Consider the following 18,977-nt stretch of genomic DNA (forward strand, 5'->3'; position numbering starts at 1 on the left):
TGATCGCATGACCTGCAGCGTCCGCACCGCTTCCACCGCAACCCGACAAGTTTCGCCACGCTCCACTAGTTCCGTGACGCAACAGAAAGCACGCTATTTTCACACCAGTGACACCGAGAAGGTGGAAACGTCGTTCGAACCGGTGTCCGTCCCCGGTAAAATATAGAGAAGATTTCTAGGTTTTATCGGGATGAGCTAGTGTGTCGTCATCGGCTACAATTTTTTTTTTATTGCGGTGCTCGTAAAGAGGAAATACTAAAATATATGAGATTTTGGTAAGTATGTAGTAATAGTTTTATTACAATTGGAGCGAAATGGAAGGTGTTTTACTAGCACGTACCAAATACTGTAACCACTGCACAATCTGCAAAAGATCCTGATAAGGATGGTGTAAATGTGTGTTATCGCAATGCAGATATATCACAGCCATTTACAGAAAGAAATCCAAAATGGTGATCAGCCTTATCGGTTATCCACGACGTTGGCATTGAAATCCAGCGATTCACGGCCGTTCCACCATCGTCCTATATATTAGGGGAGGGAAAGAGGCTGTAACAATATATTCTCACACACATAGACTCCCATACAATCGAATGGTGACGGCGACTGACAAGCGGGGTTACCCCTAATCATAGAGTTGGCTACGAACACGGCGGTTCGTGCTCCTAAATTCGGGCATGCAACGGAAAGGGAAAGATTTAGCCGCGGAAGAAAAAGGAAAGGAAGTTACTGCCTAGAGGAAGAGCAGAGCACATTGGTCCCGAATTTACCCCTAGCCAACAAAATAAGCCATCGTGCATCGGCGGAGACGGAGACGGCGACGGCGACCAAACCCCGAGCCCGCGGAAATTACTACTTTGGGCCTCGCCTTCCGCTCACCACCAATCCATTTCCCACCCGTCTCCTCCCTCTTTCCTCTCCCTCCCCATCCATTCTTCCTTCCCCGATGAACCTGTGGACGGACGACAACGCCTCCATGATGGAGGCCTTCATGGCCTCCGCCGACCTGCCGACCTTCCCCTGGGGCGCCGCCGCCACGCCGCCGCCGCCCGCCGCCGTCCCCCTCCCCCTCCCCCACCCGCAGCAGCAGCCCGCCTTCAGCAACGACACGCTGCAGCAGCGCCTGCAGGCCATCATCGAGGGCTCCCGCGACACCTGGACCTACGCCATCTTCTGGCAGTCCTCCGCCGACGCCACCGCCGGCGCCTCGCTCCTCGGCTGGGGCGACGGCTACTACAAGGGCTGCGACGACGCCGACAAGCGCCGCCACCAGCCCACCCCGGCCTCCGCCGCCGAGCAGGACCACCGCAAGCGCGTGCTCCGCGAGCTCAACTCCCTCATCGCCGGCGGCGGCGCGGCCGCCACCGACGAGGCCGTCGAGGAGGAGGTCACCGACACCGAGTGGTTCTTCCTCGTCTCCATGACGCAGTCCTTCCCCAACGGCTCCGGCATCCCCGGCCAGACGCTCTACGCGGGCCAGCCCACCTGGATCGCCACGGGGCTCGCCAGCGCGCCCTGCGAGCGCGCCAGGCAGGCATACGTCTTCGGAATCCGCACCATGGTATGCCTCCCCGTCGGCTCCGGCGTGCTCGAGCTCGGCGCCACCGACGTCATCTTCCAGACAGCCGACAGCATCGCCAGGATCCGCTCACTCTTCAACCTCAACGGCGGAGGCGGCTCGGGAGCATCCTCCTGGCCGCCCGTCGCGCCGCTCAACCCGCCCCCGCCGCAGCAGCAGCAGCAGCCGGTGGTGGTGGACCAGGCGGAGACGGATCCGTCCGTGCTCTGGCTCACCGACGCGCCCGTCGGGGACATGAAGGAATCCTCCATCTCGCCGCCATCCGTCGAGATCTCCGTCTCCAAGCCTCCACCTCCACAACCACAACAACCGTCTCAGATCCACCACTTCGAGAACGGAAGCTCCAGCACGCTCACCGAGAACCTCCAGCAGCAGCAACCCCCACCACCACCGCGCCAGAACAACAACCAGTACCAGCTCCAGCAACAACACCAGCTCCACCAGCAACACCAGCTCCACCAGCAGCAGCAGCAGCACCTGCAGCAGCAGCTCCAGCACCAGCAAGCCCAGCAGGGCGGGCCCTTCCGCCGGGAGCTCAACTTCTCGGACTTCGCCTCCAACGCGTCCGTCGCGGTCACCCCGCCCTTCTTCAAGCCCGAGTCGGGCGAGATCCTCAACTTCGGGGCCGACAGCACGGGCCGGAGGAACCCGTCGCCGGCGCCACCCGCCGCGGCCGCCAGCCTCACCACCGCGCCCGGGAGCCTCTTCTCGCAGCACACGGCCCCTCCTCCCAGCGACGTCAAGAACAGCAACAACCCCAAGCGGTCCATGGAGGCCACCTCCCGCGCCAGCAACACCAACCACCACCCGACGGCCACGGCCAACGACGGCATGCTCTCCTTCTCGTCCGCGCCCACCACCACGCGCCCGTCCACGGGCACGGGCGCGCCGGCCAAGTCCGAGTCCGACCACTCGGACCTCGAGGCGTCCGTCCGCGAGGTCGAGAGCAGCCGCGTCGTCCCGCCGCCCGAGGAGAAGCGGCCCCGCAAGCGCGGCCGCAAGCCCGCCAACGGGCGCGAGGAGCCGCTCAACCACGTCGAGGCGGAGCGGCAGCGGAGGGAGAAGCTCAACCAGCGCTTCTACGCGCTGCGCGCGGTCGTGCCCAACGTGTCCAAGATGGACAAGGCGTCCCTGCTCGGCGACGCCATCTCCTACATCAACGAGCTCCGCGGCAAGATGACGGCGCTCGAGTCCGACAAGGACACGCTCCACTCCCAGGTCGAGGCGCTCAAGAAGGAGCGCGACGCCCGGCCGGCCGCGCCGCCGCCGTCATCAGCAATGATGCACGACACCGGAGCGCGGTGCCACGCCGTGGAGATCGAGGCCAAGATCCTGGGGCTGGAGGCCATGATCCGCGTGCAGTGCCACAAGCGCAACCACCCGGCCGCCAAGCTCATGACGGCGCTGCGGGAGCTGGACCTGGACGTGTACCACGCCAGCGTCTCGGTCGTCAAGGACATCATGATCCAGCAGGTGGCCGTGAAGATGGCCACCCGGGTCTACTCCCAGGACCAGCTCAACGCCGCGCTCTACGGCCGCCTCGCCGAGCCCGGCGCCGCAATGCCAATTCGGTAAAACCGAATTCCATCCACCAGGTAGCGAGGAAGTCACTCACTCACCCCCGTATGATCATCGTCAGTCGTCATCAGTTACCGGCGCCGCTATAGCCAAGCCAGACATCCATCCAGAAGATGGAGAAAGAAGACGATGATCATCACCATGTTGTAAAATGTCTCTTCATTAGGAGGAAGGATGGATGATGATAGTCAGCTGCTGGAGCTTGCTGCTCATCATCGCCGTCGTCATGTTGTGTTTTTGCTAGTAGTGTGTTAGCAGAAAATCAAGCGCCCGATTTCATTATACCCTGATATGTTATGACTCCTGTGATCGATGATGGATCGGCGTAGTCTTACATTGAAAACTGTATATAGGACAAGATGGATTGCCATCGGTTCCTCTAGTGCTCGTTGTACCCGTCCCCTCCTGCCTGATTGTATGTACTGTTTCTTGGCCTCCCACCAAGAGAGCAGGATGATAATGATATCGCTTGAAATCTGAAATGGTTCTGGCGTTTGTTTATATGGTAATAAGGGTCGTCTGCTCCTAAATCTGATCTGGTGCAAGAATGCTCATATTGTTTTGTTGTGAAAATGGAATGATTGTTTGCTCGGACACTTCAGGAAAGATAGTCTGATTTTCTGCAGAAATCAGGGTAAAAAATTCATGAGTACTTTACTTTACTAGCATGAAAGTGAGAGCAGGATGATATGATATCGCTTGAAAACTGAAATGATCCCCAAACTTTGGTTCTTTCTTCATTTTATAGCTTGTGTTTTCACTTCTTTTTTTTCAAATGGAAGTTCAAACCCGGGGGCTCTGCATCCCAATAATGCAGCCAGCCTTGCTTATTTATATTATTCAACAGAGTCTTACAAAGAGAAAATAAAAATCAACACACAAAAATCAACCAGAAGCCACCATATTAGCAACAACTGTCACAACACCTATAAGCTCGATGAAGGGGCTGTTTGCCCTATCTCCATTCGCGTCCCCCAAAGCCATTTGGACGCGTTGGACAAAAAAACGTTCCCAGCCGCGTTCCCCAAAACCGTTTTTTATCCAGCGCGTCTCGATACGGTGTCCGGCGGCCCGGGCCCGTCCCCGCCCCACAGGGGACGCACCGAAAAGCGAGGCGGGGAGTGGCGGGGCCGATCCGTCAGCGGCACATTGAATTTTAACCTAACCGTCGCCTACCTCGCGACGGAAGTTATTGGCGCGCAGCGACGGTGCAGTTCCCGCAGAGGCGCAGCAAAGTGTCTCGTCGCGCCTAGCTCTACGTGCCGGTGTTAATGGGCGTCACCGCTCCCCCGCCTCCCTCCGGTCTACAAAAAAGGGCCGCCTCTCATCGTCCCTCTCACACACAAACCCTAGCGCCTCTCTCCCAACCCTAGCCTCCACCATCTCAAGAGTCGACGCCATGGCTGGTAGAGGCGGAGGCCGAGCTCGCGGCCGTGGTCGTCATCGTGGCCGCGACAAAGCTGCACGCTCGCCGTCGCTTGCGACGCCATCGTCGTCCTCATCGTCGGACAAGCAGGACGAGGAGGGGCCCGTGTTGTTCGAGTTCATCGTCGTCCTCAAGGGCTACCCACACGGCATCCAGAGGCTGCCGGACGACTTCGCCGACTTCGTCGCCGAGCGCCCGGGCTCACTGCATCTGCGGGAGGATGGCTGCCGGTGGATGGTCGACATGATCTAGGACGCGCGCGGCAAGATGTACCTCCACATTGACTGGGAATAGTTCGCGCGCTACCACCGCCTCGAAGCCGGCTTCGTGCTCGTGTTCTCCTACTTCGGCGACAGGGACATGAGCGTCAAGGTGTTCGATGAGACGTGTTGCCGCAGGAACTACCACTGCGAAAATGCCGAGGAGGACGACGATTGAAGATTGTTGTTTCTTCGCAGCGAAAAAATGCACGAAGGTTTCTGAATGTTCTTCCTCGGAAGAACCAACAGGGGCACCCTCACCAGCTGGAGTTTCCAGTTTGGGTAACTGGGTGTGCCTCAAGTGTTCTTTCTTGGCAGCGAACACATGAAACCTTCGATGTCCGGCCTAGTTAGGTTTAGTTTTTTTTTGCAATCTTTTATATTTGTGTCAACCATGGTTCAAAATATGTATTAGTTTGTGGAAAACCATGTTCCAAACTATATTCTTGTAAACCACGATTCCAAATTATGTATTAGTTTGTGGAATATTTCTTCTCTTTATTGAAATAAAAATGCAAACACATAAAAAAAGAGTATTTTAATGTTTGGGGGCGGTGTTTGGGGGACGCGGCTGGGGAGCGACGTCCTCCAAAGGCGTCACGAACGAAATGCATCCCCCAAACACGCTATCCGGCGCCGTTTGGGGGACGATTTGGGGGACGCGACTGGAGATGCTGTTAGCGCCTTACCTGGCACCTACACATCTTCAAAAAAGTGGAGGCTCCACAAACCGCCCAACGGAGAGCCGGGAGCACAGCCCATTCCATGCATTGTTGCACACGCTCCAGAGGTCACCGCTGCCATCCACCGCCAACCCACAGAGTGTAGGATAACGTTGCATAGAAAACAAAAAAATTTCCTACCACGAACACGCAATCCAAGCCAAGATGCAATCTAGAAGACGGTAGCAACGAGGGGGTATCGAGTCTCACCCTTGAAGAGATTCCAAAGCCTACAAGAGGAGGCTCTTGTTGCTGCGGTAGACGTTCACTTGCCGCTTGCAAAAGCGCGTAGAAGATCTTGATCACGATCGGTTCCGGCGCCACGAACGGGCAGCACCTCCGTACTCGGTCACACGTTCGGTTGTTGATGAAGACGACGTCCACCTCCCGTTCCAGCGGGCAGCGGAAGTAGTAGCTCCTCTTGAATCCGACAGCACGACGGCGTGGTGTCGGTGGCGGTGGAGAACTCCGGCGGAGCTTCGCTAAAGCTACGCGGGAGATATGGAGGAGAGGGCGGCTAGGGTTTGGGAGGGGGTGGCCGGCCACTTCAAGGGGGGCGGCCAGCTTGTGGTCTTGGGGTGGCCGACCCCCTCCCTTGGCCCCTCATTATATAGGTGGATCCCCAAGAGTTGGTCTCCAAGTCTTCGAATAAGACCCGAACCAAAAACCTTCCATATGGAGGGGAAACCTAGCCAAGCTAGGACTCCCACTAGAGGTGGGAGTTCCACCTCCCATATGGGGGGGTGGCCGGCCCCCTAAGGGGGAGTCCACTTGGGACTCCTCCCCCACTAGGGTTGGCCGGCCATGGAGGTGGAGTCCCATGTGGACTCCACCTTCCTTGGTGGTTTCTTCCGAACTTTTCTAGAACCTTCTAGAACCTTCCATAGAACCTTCCGCGACATTTTAATTCACATAAAATGACATCCTATATATGAATCTTATTCTCCGGACCATTCCGGAACTCCTCGTGATGTCCGGGATCTCATCCGGGACTCCGAACAAATATTCGAACTCCATTCCATATTCAAATACTACCATTTCAACATCCAACTTTAAGTGTGTCACCCTACGGTTCGTGAACTATGCGGACATGGTTGAGTACTCACTCCGACCAATAACCAATAGCGGGATCTGGAGATCCATAATGGCTCCCACATATTCAACGATGACTTTTAGTGATCGAATGAACCATTCACATACAATACCAATTCCCTTTGTCACGCGATATTTTACTTGTCCGAGGTTTGATCTTCGGTATCACTCTATACCTTGTTCAACCTCGTCTCCTGACAAGTAATCTTTACTCGTACCGTGGTATGTGGTCTCTTATGAACTCATTCATATGCTTGCAAGACATTAGACGACATTCCACCGAGAGGGCCCAGAGTATATCTATCCGTCATCGGGATGGACAAATCCCACTGTTGATCCATATGCCTCAACTCATACTTTCCGGATACTTAATCCCACCTTTATAGCCACCCATTTACGCAGTGGTGTTTGGTGTAATCAAAGTACCTTTCCGGTATAAGTGATTTACATGATCTCATGGTCATAAGGACTAGGTAACTATGTATCGAAAGCTTATAGCAAATAACTTAATGACGAGATCTTATGCTACGCTTAATTGGGTGTGTCCATTACATCATTCATATAATGATATAACCTTGTTATTAATAACATCCAATGTTCATGATTATGAAACTAATCATCCATTAATCAACAAGCTAGTTTTAAGAGGCATACTAGGGACTTCTTGTTTGTCTACATATCACACATGTACTAATGTTTCGGTTAATACAATTATAGCATGATATATAAACATTTATCATAAACATAAAGATATAAATAATAACCACTTTACTATTGCCTCTAGGGCATATCTCCTTCAGTCTCCCACTTGCACTAGAGTCAATAATCTAGATTACATTGTAATATACCTAACACCCATGGCATTCTGGTGTTGGTCATGCTTTGCCCTAGGGAGAGATTTAGTCAACGGATCTGCTACATTCAGATCAGTGTGTACTTTGCAAATCTTTACTTCTCCATCTTCGATGTACTCGCGAATCGAGTGGTAACGCAGCTTGATATGCTTCAGCCTCTTGTGTGACCTTGGCTCTTATGGATTGGCGATGGCACCCATGTTATCACAGTAAATGATTAATGGGTCCAATGCACTAGGAACCACACCGAGCTCTATAATGAACCTCTTCATCCATACCGCTTCTGATGAAGCCTCTGAAGCCGCTATGTACTCTGATTCTGTTGAAGACTTCGCCACCGTGCACTGCTTCAAGCTTGCCCAGCTTACTGCAGCACCATTCAATATAAACACGTACCCAGATTGTGACTTAGAGTCATCAGGATCAGTGTTCCAACTTGCATCGGTGTAACCATTTACAACGAGCTCTTGGTCACCTCCATAACAAAGAAACATATCCTTAGTTCTTTTCAAGTACTTCAGGATATTCTTGACCGCTGTCCAGTGTTCCATTCCTGGATCACTTTGATATCTGCTAGTCAAACTAACAGCATGTGCTATATCCGGTCTAGTACATAGCATGGCATACATGATAGATCCTCTGCCGCGAGGCATAGGGGATTTTACTCATCCTTTCTCTTTCTTCTGCCGTAGCCGGTCCTTGAGTCTTACTCAAGACTTTGCACAGTAACATAGGTAAGAACCCTTTCTTACTTTCGTCCATTCTAAACTTCTTTAGAATCTTGTCCAGATATGTACTCTGTGATAGCCCTATTAGGCGTCTTGATCTATCTCTATAGATCTTGATGCCTAATATATATGATGCTTCACCAAGGTCTTTCATTGAAAAACTATTATTCAAATAACCTTTAACACTGCTTAATAGTTCTATATCATTCCCGATCAATAATATGTCATCTACATATAATATCAGGAATGCTACTGTAGCTCCCACTCACTTTCTTGTAAATACAGGCCTCTCCATGACCTTGTATAAACCCGAAGTCTTTGATCACCTTATCAAAGCGTCGGTTCCAATTTCTTGATGCTTGCTTCAGTCCATAGATTGAACGCTGAAGTTTGCATACTTTGTCAGCATTTTTAGGATCGACAAAACCTTTGGGTTGTACCATATACAACTCTTCCTCAATGTCTCCAATAAGGAACGCCGTTTTGACATCCATCTGCCAAATCTCATAATCGAAAAATGCAGCTATTGCTAACAAAATCCTTACAGATTTTAGCTTCGCTACAGGTGAGAAAGTCTCATCGTAGTCAACTCCTTGAATTTGTCGAAAACCCTTTGCGACAAGTCGAGCTTTATAGACAGTAATATTACCATCAGCATCTGTTTTTCTCTTGAAGATCCATTTATTTTCGACAGCCTTTCGGCTATCAGGTAAGTCTACCAAAGTCCATACTTTGTTATCATACATGGATCCCATTTCGGATTTCATGGCTTCTTGCCATTTGTTGGAATCTGGGCTCATCATCGCTTCTTCATACGTCGCAGGGTCCTCATCATTGTTATCCACAATCATGACATTTAGACAAGGATCATACCAATCAGGAGTGGTATGTTCCCTTGTCGATCTGCGAGGTTCAGTAGTTTCCTCGTTCGAAGTTTCATGATCATTATCATTAGCTTCCTCTGTTGCCGGTGTAGGCGGTACTGGTACAACTTCCGGTACTGCGCTACTCTGATCAACGAGTATAGATTCATCAATCTCATCGAGTTCTACTTTTCTTCCAGTCACTTCTTTAGTGAGAAATTCTTTCTCAAGAAAGGTTCCGTTCTTAGCAACAAAGATTTTGCCTTCGGATCTGTGACAGAAAGTGTACCCTATAGTTTCCTTAGGGTATCCTATGAAGACGCATTTCTCCGCTTTGGGTTCTAGCTTGTTCGGTTGTAACTTCTTTACATAGGCTTCGCAACCCCAAACTTTCAGGAACGACAGCTTAGGTTTCTTATTAAACCATAATTCATACGGTGTCGTTTCTACGGATTTTGATGGTGCTCTATTTAAAGTGAATGCGGCTGTCTCTAATGCATAACTCCAAAATGATAACGGCAAATCAGTAAGAGACATCATAGAACGAACCATATCTAAGAGAGTTCGATTACGACGTTCGGACACACCGTTTCGTTGAGGTGTTCCCGGCGGTGTCAATTGTGAAAGTATTCCGCATTTCTTTAAATGCATGCCAAACTCATAACTCAGATATTCACCTCCACGATCAGATCGTAGAAATTTGATCTTCTTGTTATGTTGATTTTCTACTTCACTTTGGAATTCCTTAAACTTCTCGAAAGTTTCGGATTTATGTTTCATGAAATAGATATACCCATATCTACTCAGATCATCTGTGAAGGTTAGAACATAACGATAACCACCGCGCGATGCTACACTCATTGGTCCACATACATCGGTATGTATGATTTCCAATAAGTCGAGGCTCGCTCCATCATACTGAAAATGGAGTCTTTGTCATTTTTCCCATTAGACATGCTTCGCATCTATCAAGTGACTCAAAGTCAAGTGATTCAAGTAATCCATCAGTATGGAGTTTCTTCATGCGTTTCACTCCAATATGACCAAGACGACAGTGCCACATATAAGTAGAATTATCATTCAATTTAATTCGCTTAGCATCAATGTTATGTATATGCGTATCACTACTATCGAGATCTAACAGAAATAAGCCATTCTTTTGTGGTGCTCGACCATAAAAGATATTATTCATAAAAATAGAACAACCATTATTCTCAGACTTGAATGAATAACCGTCTTGCATTAAACAAGATCCAGATATAATGTTCATGCTCAATGCAGGTACAAAATAACAATTATTTAGGCTTAAAACTAATCCCGAAGGTAGATGTAGAGGAAGTGTGCCGACAGCGATCACATCGACTTTGGATCCATTTCCAACGCGCATCGTCACTTCATCTTTCAGTAGTCTTCGTTTTATCTTTTAGTTCCTGTTTCGAGTTACAGATATGAGCAACCGAACCAGTATCAAATACCTAGGTACTAGAACGAGAACCAGTGAGATAAACATCTATAACATGTATATCAGATATACCTTCTTTCTTCTTCTTGACAAGGCCGCTCTTCAGATCAGCCAGATACTTGGAGCAATTACGCTTCCAGTGTCCCTTCTCCTTGCAGTAATAGCACTCAGCATCAGGCTTAGGGCCGTTCTTAGGTTTCATAGGAGGCGTGGCAGCTTTCTTGCCACCCTTCTTGAATTTTCCCTTAGACTTGCCCTGTTTCTTGAAACTGGTGGTCTTGTTGACCATCAACACTTGGTGCTCTTTCTTGATCTCAATCTCAGCAGCTTTTAGCATGCCAAAGAGTTCAGGTAACTCCTTGTTCATGTTCTGCATATTGTAGTTCATCACAAAGTTCTTGTAACTTGGTGGCAGTGATTGAAGGACATGATTAATCCCCAGTCTGTTAGGAATCACTATTCCCAAGTCACTGAGTTTCTTCGCATGTCCGGTCATGGCGAGCATGTGCTCACTAACGGAGCTGCCTTCTTCCATCATGCAGCTGAAGAATTGCTTCGATGCTTCATAGCATTCCACGGCCGCATGAGTCTCAAAAATAGCTTTCAGCTCTTTCATCAACTCATGAGGATCGTGGTGCTCAAAACGTTTTTGAAGATCGGATTCCAGACTACACAGGATGGCACACTGAACTTGAGAGTACCGAATTTTTCGAGTCTCGTAAACAGCTTTTACTTCATCGGTTTCAGTTTCTGCAGGAGGGTCACCTAGCGGTGCATCAAGCACATATTGCAGATTTCCGCCAGAGAGGAAGATCCTCACATGACGGAACCAGTCGGTGAAGTTGCTACCGTTGCTCTTAAGTTTCTCTTTCTCTAGGAACTGATTAAAATTGATTGGGGACGCCATCTCTACAACATATATTTGCAAAAGTTTAGACTAAGTTTATGACAAATTGAGTTCAAATTTTAATTCAACATAATTAAAAATCTAGGTGAACTCCCACTCAAAACAATATCCCTCGCATTGTCTTAGTGATCACACGAACCAAATCCACCGCACCTATGTCCGATCATCACGAGACAAGGTGTGATTTCAATGGCGAACACTCAAAGTGTTCATCATATCAACCATATGATTCATGCTCTACCTTTCGGTAACACGTGTTCCGAGACCATGTCTGTACATGCTAGGCTCATCAAGGCCACCTTAGTATCTGCATGTGCAAAACTGTCTTGCACCCGTTGTATGCACTTGTTGATTCTATCACACCCGATCATCACGAGATGCTTCGAAACGACAAGTCTTGGCAACGGTGCTACTAAGGATGAACACTTTATTATCTTGAGATTTTAGTGAGGTATCATCTTATAATGCTACCGTCGCGATCTAAGCAAAATAAGATGCATAAAAGGATTAACATCACATGCAGTTCATATGTGATATGATATGGCCCTTTTGTCTTTGCGCCTTTGATCTTCATCTCCAAAGCACGGACATGATCTCCATCATCTTCGGGCATGATCTCCATCATCGTCGGCGTAGCGTCAAGGTCAATGGCGCCGTCTTCATGATTGTCCTCCATGTAGCAACTATTACAACTACTTTGAAATACTACTCAACATGAAATTTAAAGACAACCATAAGGCTCCTGCCGGTTGCCACAATACAATAATGATCATCTCATACATATTCATCATCACACTATGGCCATATCACATCACCAAACCCTGCAAAAACAAGTTAGACGTCTCTAATTTGGTTTGCATATTTTACGTGGTTTAGGGTTTTCGAGAGAGATCTAATCTACCTACGAACATGAACCACAACGTTGATACTAATGTTTTCAATAGAAGAGTAAATTGAATCTTCACTATAGTAGGAGAGACAGACACCCGCAAAGCCTCTTATGCAATACAAGTTGCATGTCGAACGAGGAACAAGTCTCATGAATGCGGTCATGTAAAGTTAGTCCGAGCCGCTTCATCCCACTATGCCACAAAGATGCAAAGTACTCAAACTAAAGATAACAAGAGCATCAACGCCCACAAAACCATTGTGTTCTACTCGTGCAACCATCTATGCATAGACATGGCTCTGATACCACTGTAGGATAACGTTGCATAGAAAACAAAAAATTTCCTACCGCGAACACGCAATCCAAGCCAAGATGCAATCTAGAAGACGGTAGCAACGAGGGGGTATCGAGTCTCACCCTTGAAGAGATTCCAAAGCCTACAAGAGGAGGCTCTTGTTGCTGCGGTAGACGTTCACTTGCCGCTTGCAAAAGCGCGTAGAAGATCTTGATCACGATCGGTTCCGGCGCCACGAACGGGCAGCACCTCCGTACTCGGTCACACGTTCGGTTGTTGATGAAGACGACGTCCACCTCCCGTTCCAGTGGGCAGCGGAAGTAGTAGCTCCTCTTGAATCCGACAGCACGACGGCGTGGTGTCGGTGGCGGTGGAGAACTCCGGCGGAGCTTCGCTAAAGCTACGCGGGAGATATGGAGGAGAGGGGGCGGCTAGGGTTTGGGAGGGGGTGGCCGGCCACTTCAAGGGGGGCGGCCAGCTTGTGGTCTTGGGGTGGCCGGACCCCTCCCATGGCCCCTCATTATATAGGTGGATCCCCAAGAGTTGGTCTCCAAGTCTTCGAATAAGACCCGAACCAAAAACCTTCCATATGGAGGGAAACCTAGCCAAGCTAGGACTCCCACTAGAGGTGGGAGTTCCACCTCCCATATGGGGGGTGGCCGGCCCCCTAAGGGGGAGTCCACTTGGGACTCCTCCCCCACTAGGGTTGGCCGGCCATGGAGGTGGAGTCCCATGTGGACTCCACCTTCCTTGGTGGTTTCTTCCGGACTTTTCTAGAACCTTCCATAGAACCTTCCGCGACATTTTAATTCACATAAAATGACATCCTATATATGAATCTTATTCTCCGGACCATTCCGGAACTCCTCGTGATGTCCGGGATCTCATCCGGGACTCCGAACAAATATTCGAACTCCATTCCATATTCAAGTACTACCATTTCAACATCCAACTTTAAGTGTGTCACCCTACGGTTCGTGAACTATGCGGACATGGTTGAGTACTCACTCCGACCAATAACCAATAACGGGATCTGGAGATCCATAATGGCTCCCACATATTCAACGATGACTTTTAGTGATCGAATGAACCATTCACATACAATACCAATTCCCTTTGTCACGCGATATTTTACTTATCCGAGGTTTGATCTTCGGTATCACTCTATACCTTGTTCAACCTCGTCTCCTGACAAGTACTCTTTACTCGTACCGTGGTATGTGGTCTCTTATGAACTCATTCATATGCTTGCAAGACATTAGACGACATTCCACCGAGAGGGCCCAGAGTATATCTATCCGTCATCGGGATGGAAAAATCCCACTGTTGATCCATATGCCTCAACTCATACTTTCCGGATACTTAATCCCACCTTTATAGCCACCCATTTACGCAGTGGTGTTTGGTGTAATCAAAGTACCTTTCCGGTATAAGTGATTTACATGATCTCATGGTCATAAGGACTAGGTAACTATGTATCGAAAGCTTATAGAAAATAACTTAATGACGAGATCTTATGCTACGCTTAATTGGGTGTGTCCATTACATCATTCATATAATGATATAACCTTGTTATTAATAACATCCAATGTTCATGATTATGAAACTAATCATCCATTAATCAACAAGCTAGTTTTAAGAGGCATACTAGGGACTTCTTGTTTGTCTACATATCACACATGTACTAATGTTTCGGTTAATACAATTATAGCATGATATATAAACATTTATCATAAACATAAAGATATAAATAATAACCACTTTATTATTGCCTCTAGGGCATATCTCCTTCACAGAGATCAAGGCATTGACCTTGTCAGGCCTCCCATCGACACCACCACAGCGTCTGACGGGCCGCGTTGCGCGAGTCCATCATGTCACGTTTTTCACCAAGGCACCGTTGCACCACGCTGTCGACAGGGGTGGATCTGCTTAGACTGACCCTGATGCACATGCATCAGGGTAAACTGAAAGGACACGGATGTCGCCTAGAGAGGGGGTGAATAGGCGATTTAAACTTTTACGTGATGGGCTTAACAAATGCGGAATAAAACTAGCGTTTACTTTGTCAAGCCCAAAGCCTATATACTATGGTTCACCTATATGCACCAACAACTTATGCTAAGCAATACAAGCAACTATGTGATAGCAAGATATACAACTTCAAGCACGATGGATATCACAAGGTAAAGTGCATAAGTAAAGAGCTCGGGTATAGAGATAACTGAGGCACGCGGGAGACGAAGATTTATCCCGAAGTTCACACTCTTGCGAGTGCTAATCTCCGTTGGAGAGGTGCAGTGACTTAGTGCTCCCGAACGCCACAAGAGGCTCACCTTAAGGTGTGGTTGCTCGATGCACACCAACGCCACAAAGGCCTCACCCCAAGATGCGGTACTCACACCACACACCGAACGCCACGAAGGCGCCTCACCTTATTCTCCGGTGACCCTCGCCACAAAGGCCTAGGTCACGGTTCCACTAAGGGATTTTCTTCGAGGCGGAAACCGGGCCTTACACAAAGATTGGGGCACACATCCACAACTTAATTGGAGGCTCCCAACAAGTCGCCACAAAGGCCTAGAATCCGTCTAGGATTCCAAGAACCCAAGAGTAACAATCTTCTTGCTTTCACCACCACGAATCACCGTGGAGAACTCAAACCTATGCACAAAATGCAATGGCAAGAACACCACAAAGACGCTCAAGTCCTTCTCTCTCAAATTCCAACAAAGCTACAAAAGCTATTGGGAGAATAAGAGAGGAAGAACAAATAAGAGGAGGAACACCAAATTTCTCCAAGATCTAGATCTAGTTGATTCCACTCACAAAGAGAGGGATTTGATTGGTCAAGATGTAGATCTTGATCTCCTCTCTCTTTTCCCTCAAATGGGGGCAAGAATCATGGAGGGATTGAGAGATAGAACAAGCTTCTCTAGTTCAACAATGGAGGAGAGAGAGAGTAGAAGAAGCACCATCCCAAGGAGGAAGATGGGGGTATTTATACCCCCCAAGAAAATCGAGCCGTTGGGACAAAACGAGGGCCGGATTATCTGGTGTAAGTTAGGGCCGGATAATCCGCCCCCCCCCCCCTGAAATATCCGGCCCTGGGAAAATCCGGGCAAAAGTCCGGCAAAAAATCCGGCCCCTATCCAGGGTATCACTGAGCCACTTTGCCAAAAGTCCTTAGCCGATTTTCAGGGGCCGGATAGTTTGCAAATATCCGGCCCGGAAAATCCGGCCTGGTGATATAGACCTGCTACCTTGTAAAATCCAAAACTTAAGATTGGTAGCTCCGAATAGAGTGAAACCAATTTTGTTGGAAAGAGGACGACAAGAGCATACCCAAAACATGAGAAACCGAGAAAATCACCAAACTCAAAAATCGAGAAAATCACCAAACTCGAAAACGCAACAAGTGATCTATGCAAAATCCGTTTTCGATGAACTAGAGCTTGTCATCACATGGATAAGATCCAAATAACAACCAAGAAAGATGATGCAAGGATTCAAAGGTTTGAGCTCTCTCCGAACAATACGATCGAGTTACTCACTCGAGAGCCCTCTTGATAGTACGGCAACTAAACTATCAACTGGTCTCCAACTACACTATGAGACCGGTGAGAAAGAAACCCTATCAAGAGCAAACCTTATACTTGCACATTCCACTTGAGCTCGATGATGACGATCTTGACCTCAACAAGATGGACCGCCTTTCTTGATTGTGCTTGCTTGAAGAAGTCTTGTGGATTGCTCGCCCATAATCCACCATGGGAGAGCTTCTTCTTCGGCGCATCTTCACATATCCATGATCACCATATGGATTGCTCCCCCATAATCCACCATGGGAGGGCTTCTTCTTCAACGCATATTCACATATCCATGATCACCATATGGATGGCAAGAGTCAAGCAAAGGATCTCTTCGAGATGGCTCATCTTGAACTTGCACTTCATTTCTTCATGGCAAGCTTCAAGCTTATGATCTCTTCAAGTTGGCTCATCTTGAACTTGCACTTCATTTCGTTGATGTCTTGAAGTTAACCTTGAGAGCTCACTTCATCTTCATCTTCAAGACATACTTGACACTTGATCTTCTTCAATTGCTTCTTATTGCAATCTTGAAGCCAACATATGGTTCAAGCATTGCCTATGAACAACTCCTACAAATATAACTCAATGCAAACATTAGTCCATAGGGATTGTCATTAATTACCAAAACCACACATGGGGGCTCCATGCACTTTCATAAAAAAAAATTACTACTACTTGTAAGCTAATTGAGAGGCAATGCATCAGGTTTGGAAGAAAAATGTGCATCAGGGAGGCAGAAATACAAGTAGCAAAGGCTCCAAGCATAGGCGTGCATCAGGGACACATTCTCTCCAGCTCCGCCCCTAGCCTGTCGAGAATCGTTGTCGTTGACGAGGATCTTCACGCGGCTCCACCTCTTGCCTCCACTAACAAGCAACTGCTCCAAAAATAATGCCCCTATGAGCGAGAACGACGCCGAAAGCACTGCCATCGTCTGATCCATCCGGGATGACCAGATATAGGGTTTCCTAAGATCAGCGTGAGTGAGAAAACGTTGGCTAAAACGGCGATGCCCTCAACAAGGTAACAACGTGTATACGCCGCCATTGTCCGTCATGACCGGCGTTGGTGCTCGGTTTTCACCGGCAGCCGCGCCTCCCCAACTCGTCGACATGACTAGATGTGGGATCATGAGATCAGCCACAACCAGCCGGTCGGCCACCTCCATCGAAGAGGAAGCCACCACCATGCTCCACGCATCCTCATGATACAGGCCTTGCCTAGGAGCACCTTCTGGTGGCGTCATCGTAGGAGACGGCGAGATGCAGCGGGTGCTATGTAGGCCATAGCCCGTCCAAGCCCATCTAGGCCTAGATTAGGCCCGCTTGTACCACACCGCCTGTCGCTGCTAGTTGGCCGAGCTAGCCTGGTCGCCACCATCCGCGTCAATACCGCAAGGAGGCCTGAGCAAACGCTGCTGCTAAGACCCATACAACGGCCGTGGATCGCCGCGCCACACATCCCGGCCTTTGCACCAACTAAGATGCATACATCCATTTAAGCATGAGCTTGAGGATTTTTAAAAAAAAAAAAATCTTTGTTAAGCACCATGTCTGATCCTCAAGTATAAATAAGAATCTAAATTTGCGTCAATGAGGACTTGAATAGACAGGTGTTACATCCACTGCCTCAACCAATGTAAGCTTGTATTTTCACCTGGTGCAAGAATGGTCATTTGTGGTCTCTTGCTTGAGACAGTTGAGGTAAAAAAAAAGATGAGTGTCATTTTCTGCATAAACTCGGGAAAAATCACGAGGCTGTAAAACATGGCCATGAGAAGGTCGTGGAGGAAGAGAAATGGAGGTGTGTGAACACGTGATTTGGGTGGGTAGACCTCCACATCACACGCACGAACATCGGCAACGCCGGTAGAAAAGAAGGATTAGCAAGGAAGGAGAGGCGAGGCAAAGCAGCACGTAAAGCTATAGCTGCTCTCTCTCGGCAAAAACAAAAAATGGAAAGGAGACGGAAACTGTGGGGACGTAAAGCGAGATGCGTTTTTTTTTTAAGCAAAAATCCGACGAGGCACGAGTAGCGTCCGGCTTTTCTTCATCTTCTAGGCTTATCGCTCGTCTGGCTTAACGAACCAGCCAGGCAGGCAGCCATCGCTGGCGACAAGAGGGCAGGCCTACTGTTTGGCACTGGCCCTCCACATGCAGGCACCTGATCGATGTCGATACTCGCCTAACTTAATTGTACTGTAGCTATTTGTTTTCCATCGAGCTGGAATTGTAGACGGAGCTCACAGTTTTTGACCTTTTGGACTTACTATTCTGTTCACGTTTTGGGAAGAAATTTACATGCTACAAGTTTCAGAAACTTTGGGTCTTCATCATAGTTCTGGGATACCCATTTTATACTAAGATAGCAAGGAGTTCGAAACAAATCATGTTTGAAGTTCTTTGTCCGTAGGTCCTCTCTAATGAGAGGAAGAGAGGTTTGCGCTTATAAACTAATGGTGCTCTATGGGAGCCAAGCTCGAGATGTGGACACAAAGCACCAGTGGTCTAGTGGTAGAATAGTACCCTGCCACGGTACAGACCCGGGTTCGATTCCCGGCTGGTGCACACTTTCTAAAGTTTTTTTATTCTTATTAATAATAGTACGAAATTTACTCACATTTCAGCCTCCTAAAACCTGCCACTATAGTCTTTGAACACATGTGCGGTCAAAGAAATTTATTGTATTTTTTGTCTCATGTATGAACTGAGGTCGAGGAGAAATGTTGA

General features: G+C 48.5%; 1 protein-coding gene and 1 non-coding gene across 2 annotated transcripts; both read left to right on the forward strand.

The window, feature by feature from the left end:
• The first annotated feature begins 874 nt into the window (after positions 1 to 874).
• Positions 875 to 3,658, forward strand: LOC127311285 (transcription factor MYC2). Its single transcript, XM_051341680.2, has one exon. The coding sequence runs from the start codon at positions 947 to 949 to the stop codon at positions 3,152 to 3,154; it is 2,208 nt and encodes a 735-aa protein (XP_051197640.1). The 5' UTR covers positions 875 to 946; the 3' UTR covers positions 3,155 to 3,658.
• Positions 3,659 to 18,744: 15,086 nt separating this feature from the next.
• Positions 18,745 to 18,815, forward strand: TRNAG-GCC (transfer RNA glycine (anticodon GCC)). Its single transcript has one exon. It is a non-coding gene; the product is annotated as a tRNA-Gly (tRNA).
• The last annotated feature ends 162 nt before the right edge of the window (positions 18,816 to 18,977 follow it).

The sequence above is a fragment of the Lolium perenne genome, chromosome 1 (genome assembly GCF_019359855.2).
Source record: "Lolium perenne isolate Kyuss_39 chromosome 1, Kyuss_2.0, whole genome shotgun sequence".
NCBI classification, from domain to species: Eukaryota; Viridiplantae; Streptophyta; class Magnoliopsida; order Poales; family Poaceae; genus Lolium; species Lolium perenne.

Excerpts from the sequence above, each read along its gene's own strand:
- LOC127311285 (XM_051341680.2), top strand. The coding sequence starts at position 947 with ATGAACCTGTGGACGGACGACAACGCCTCCATGATGGAGGCCTTCATG.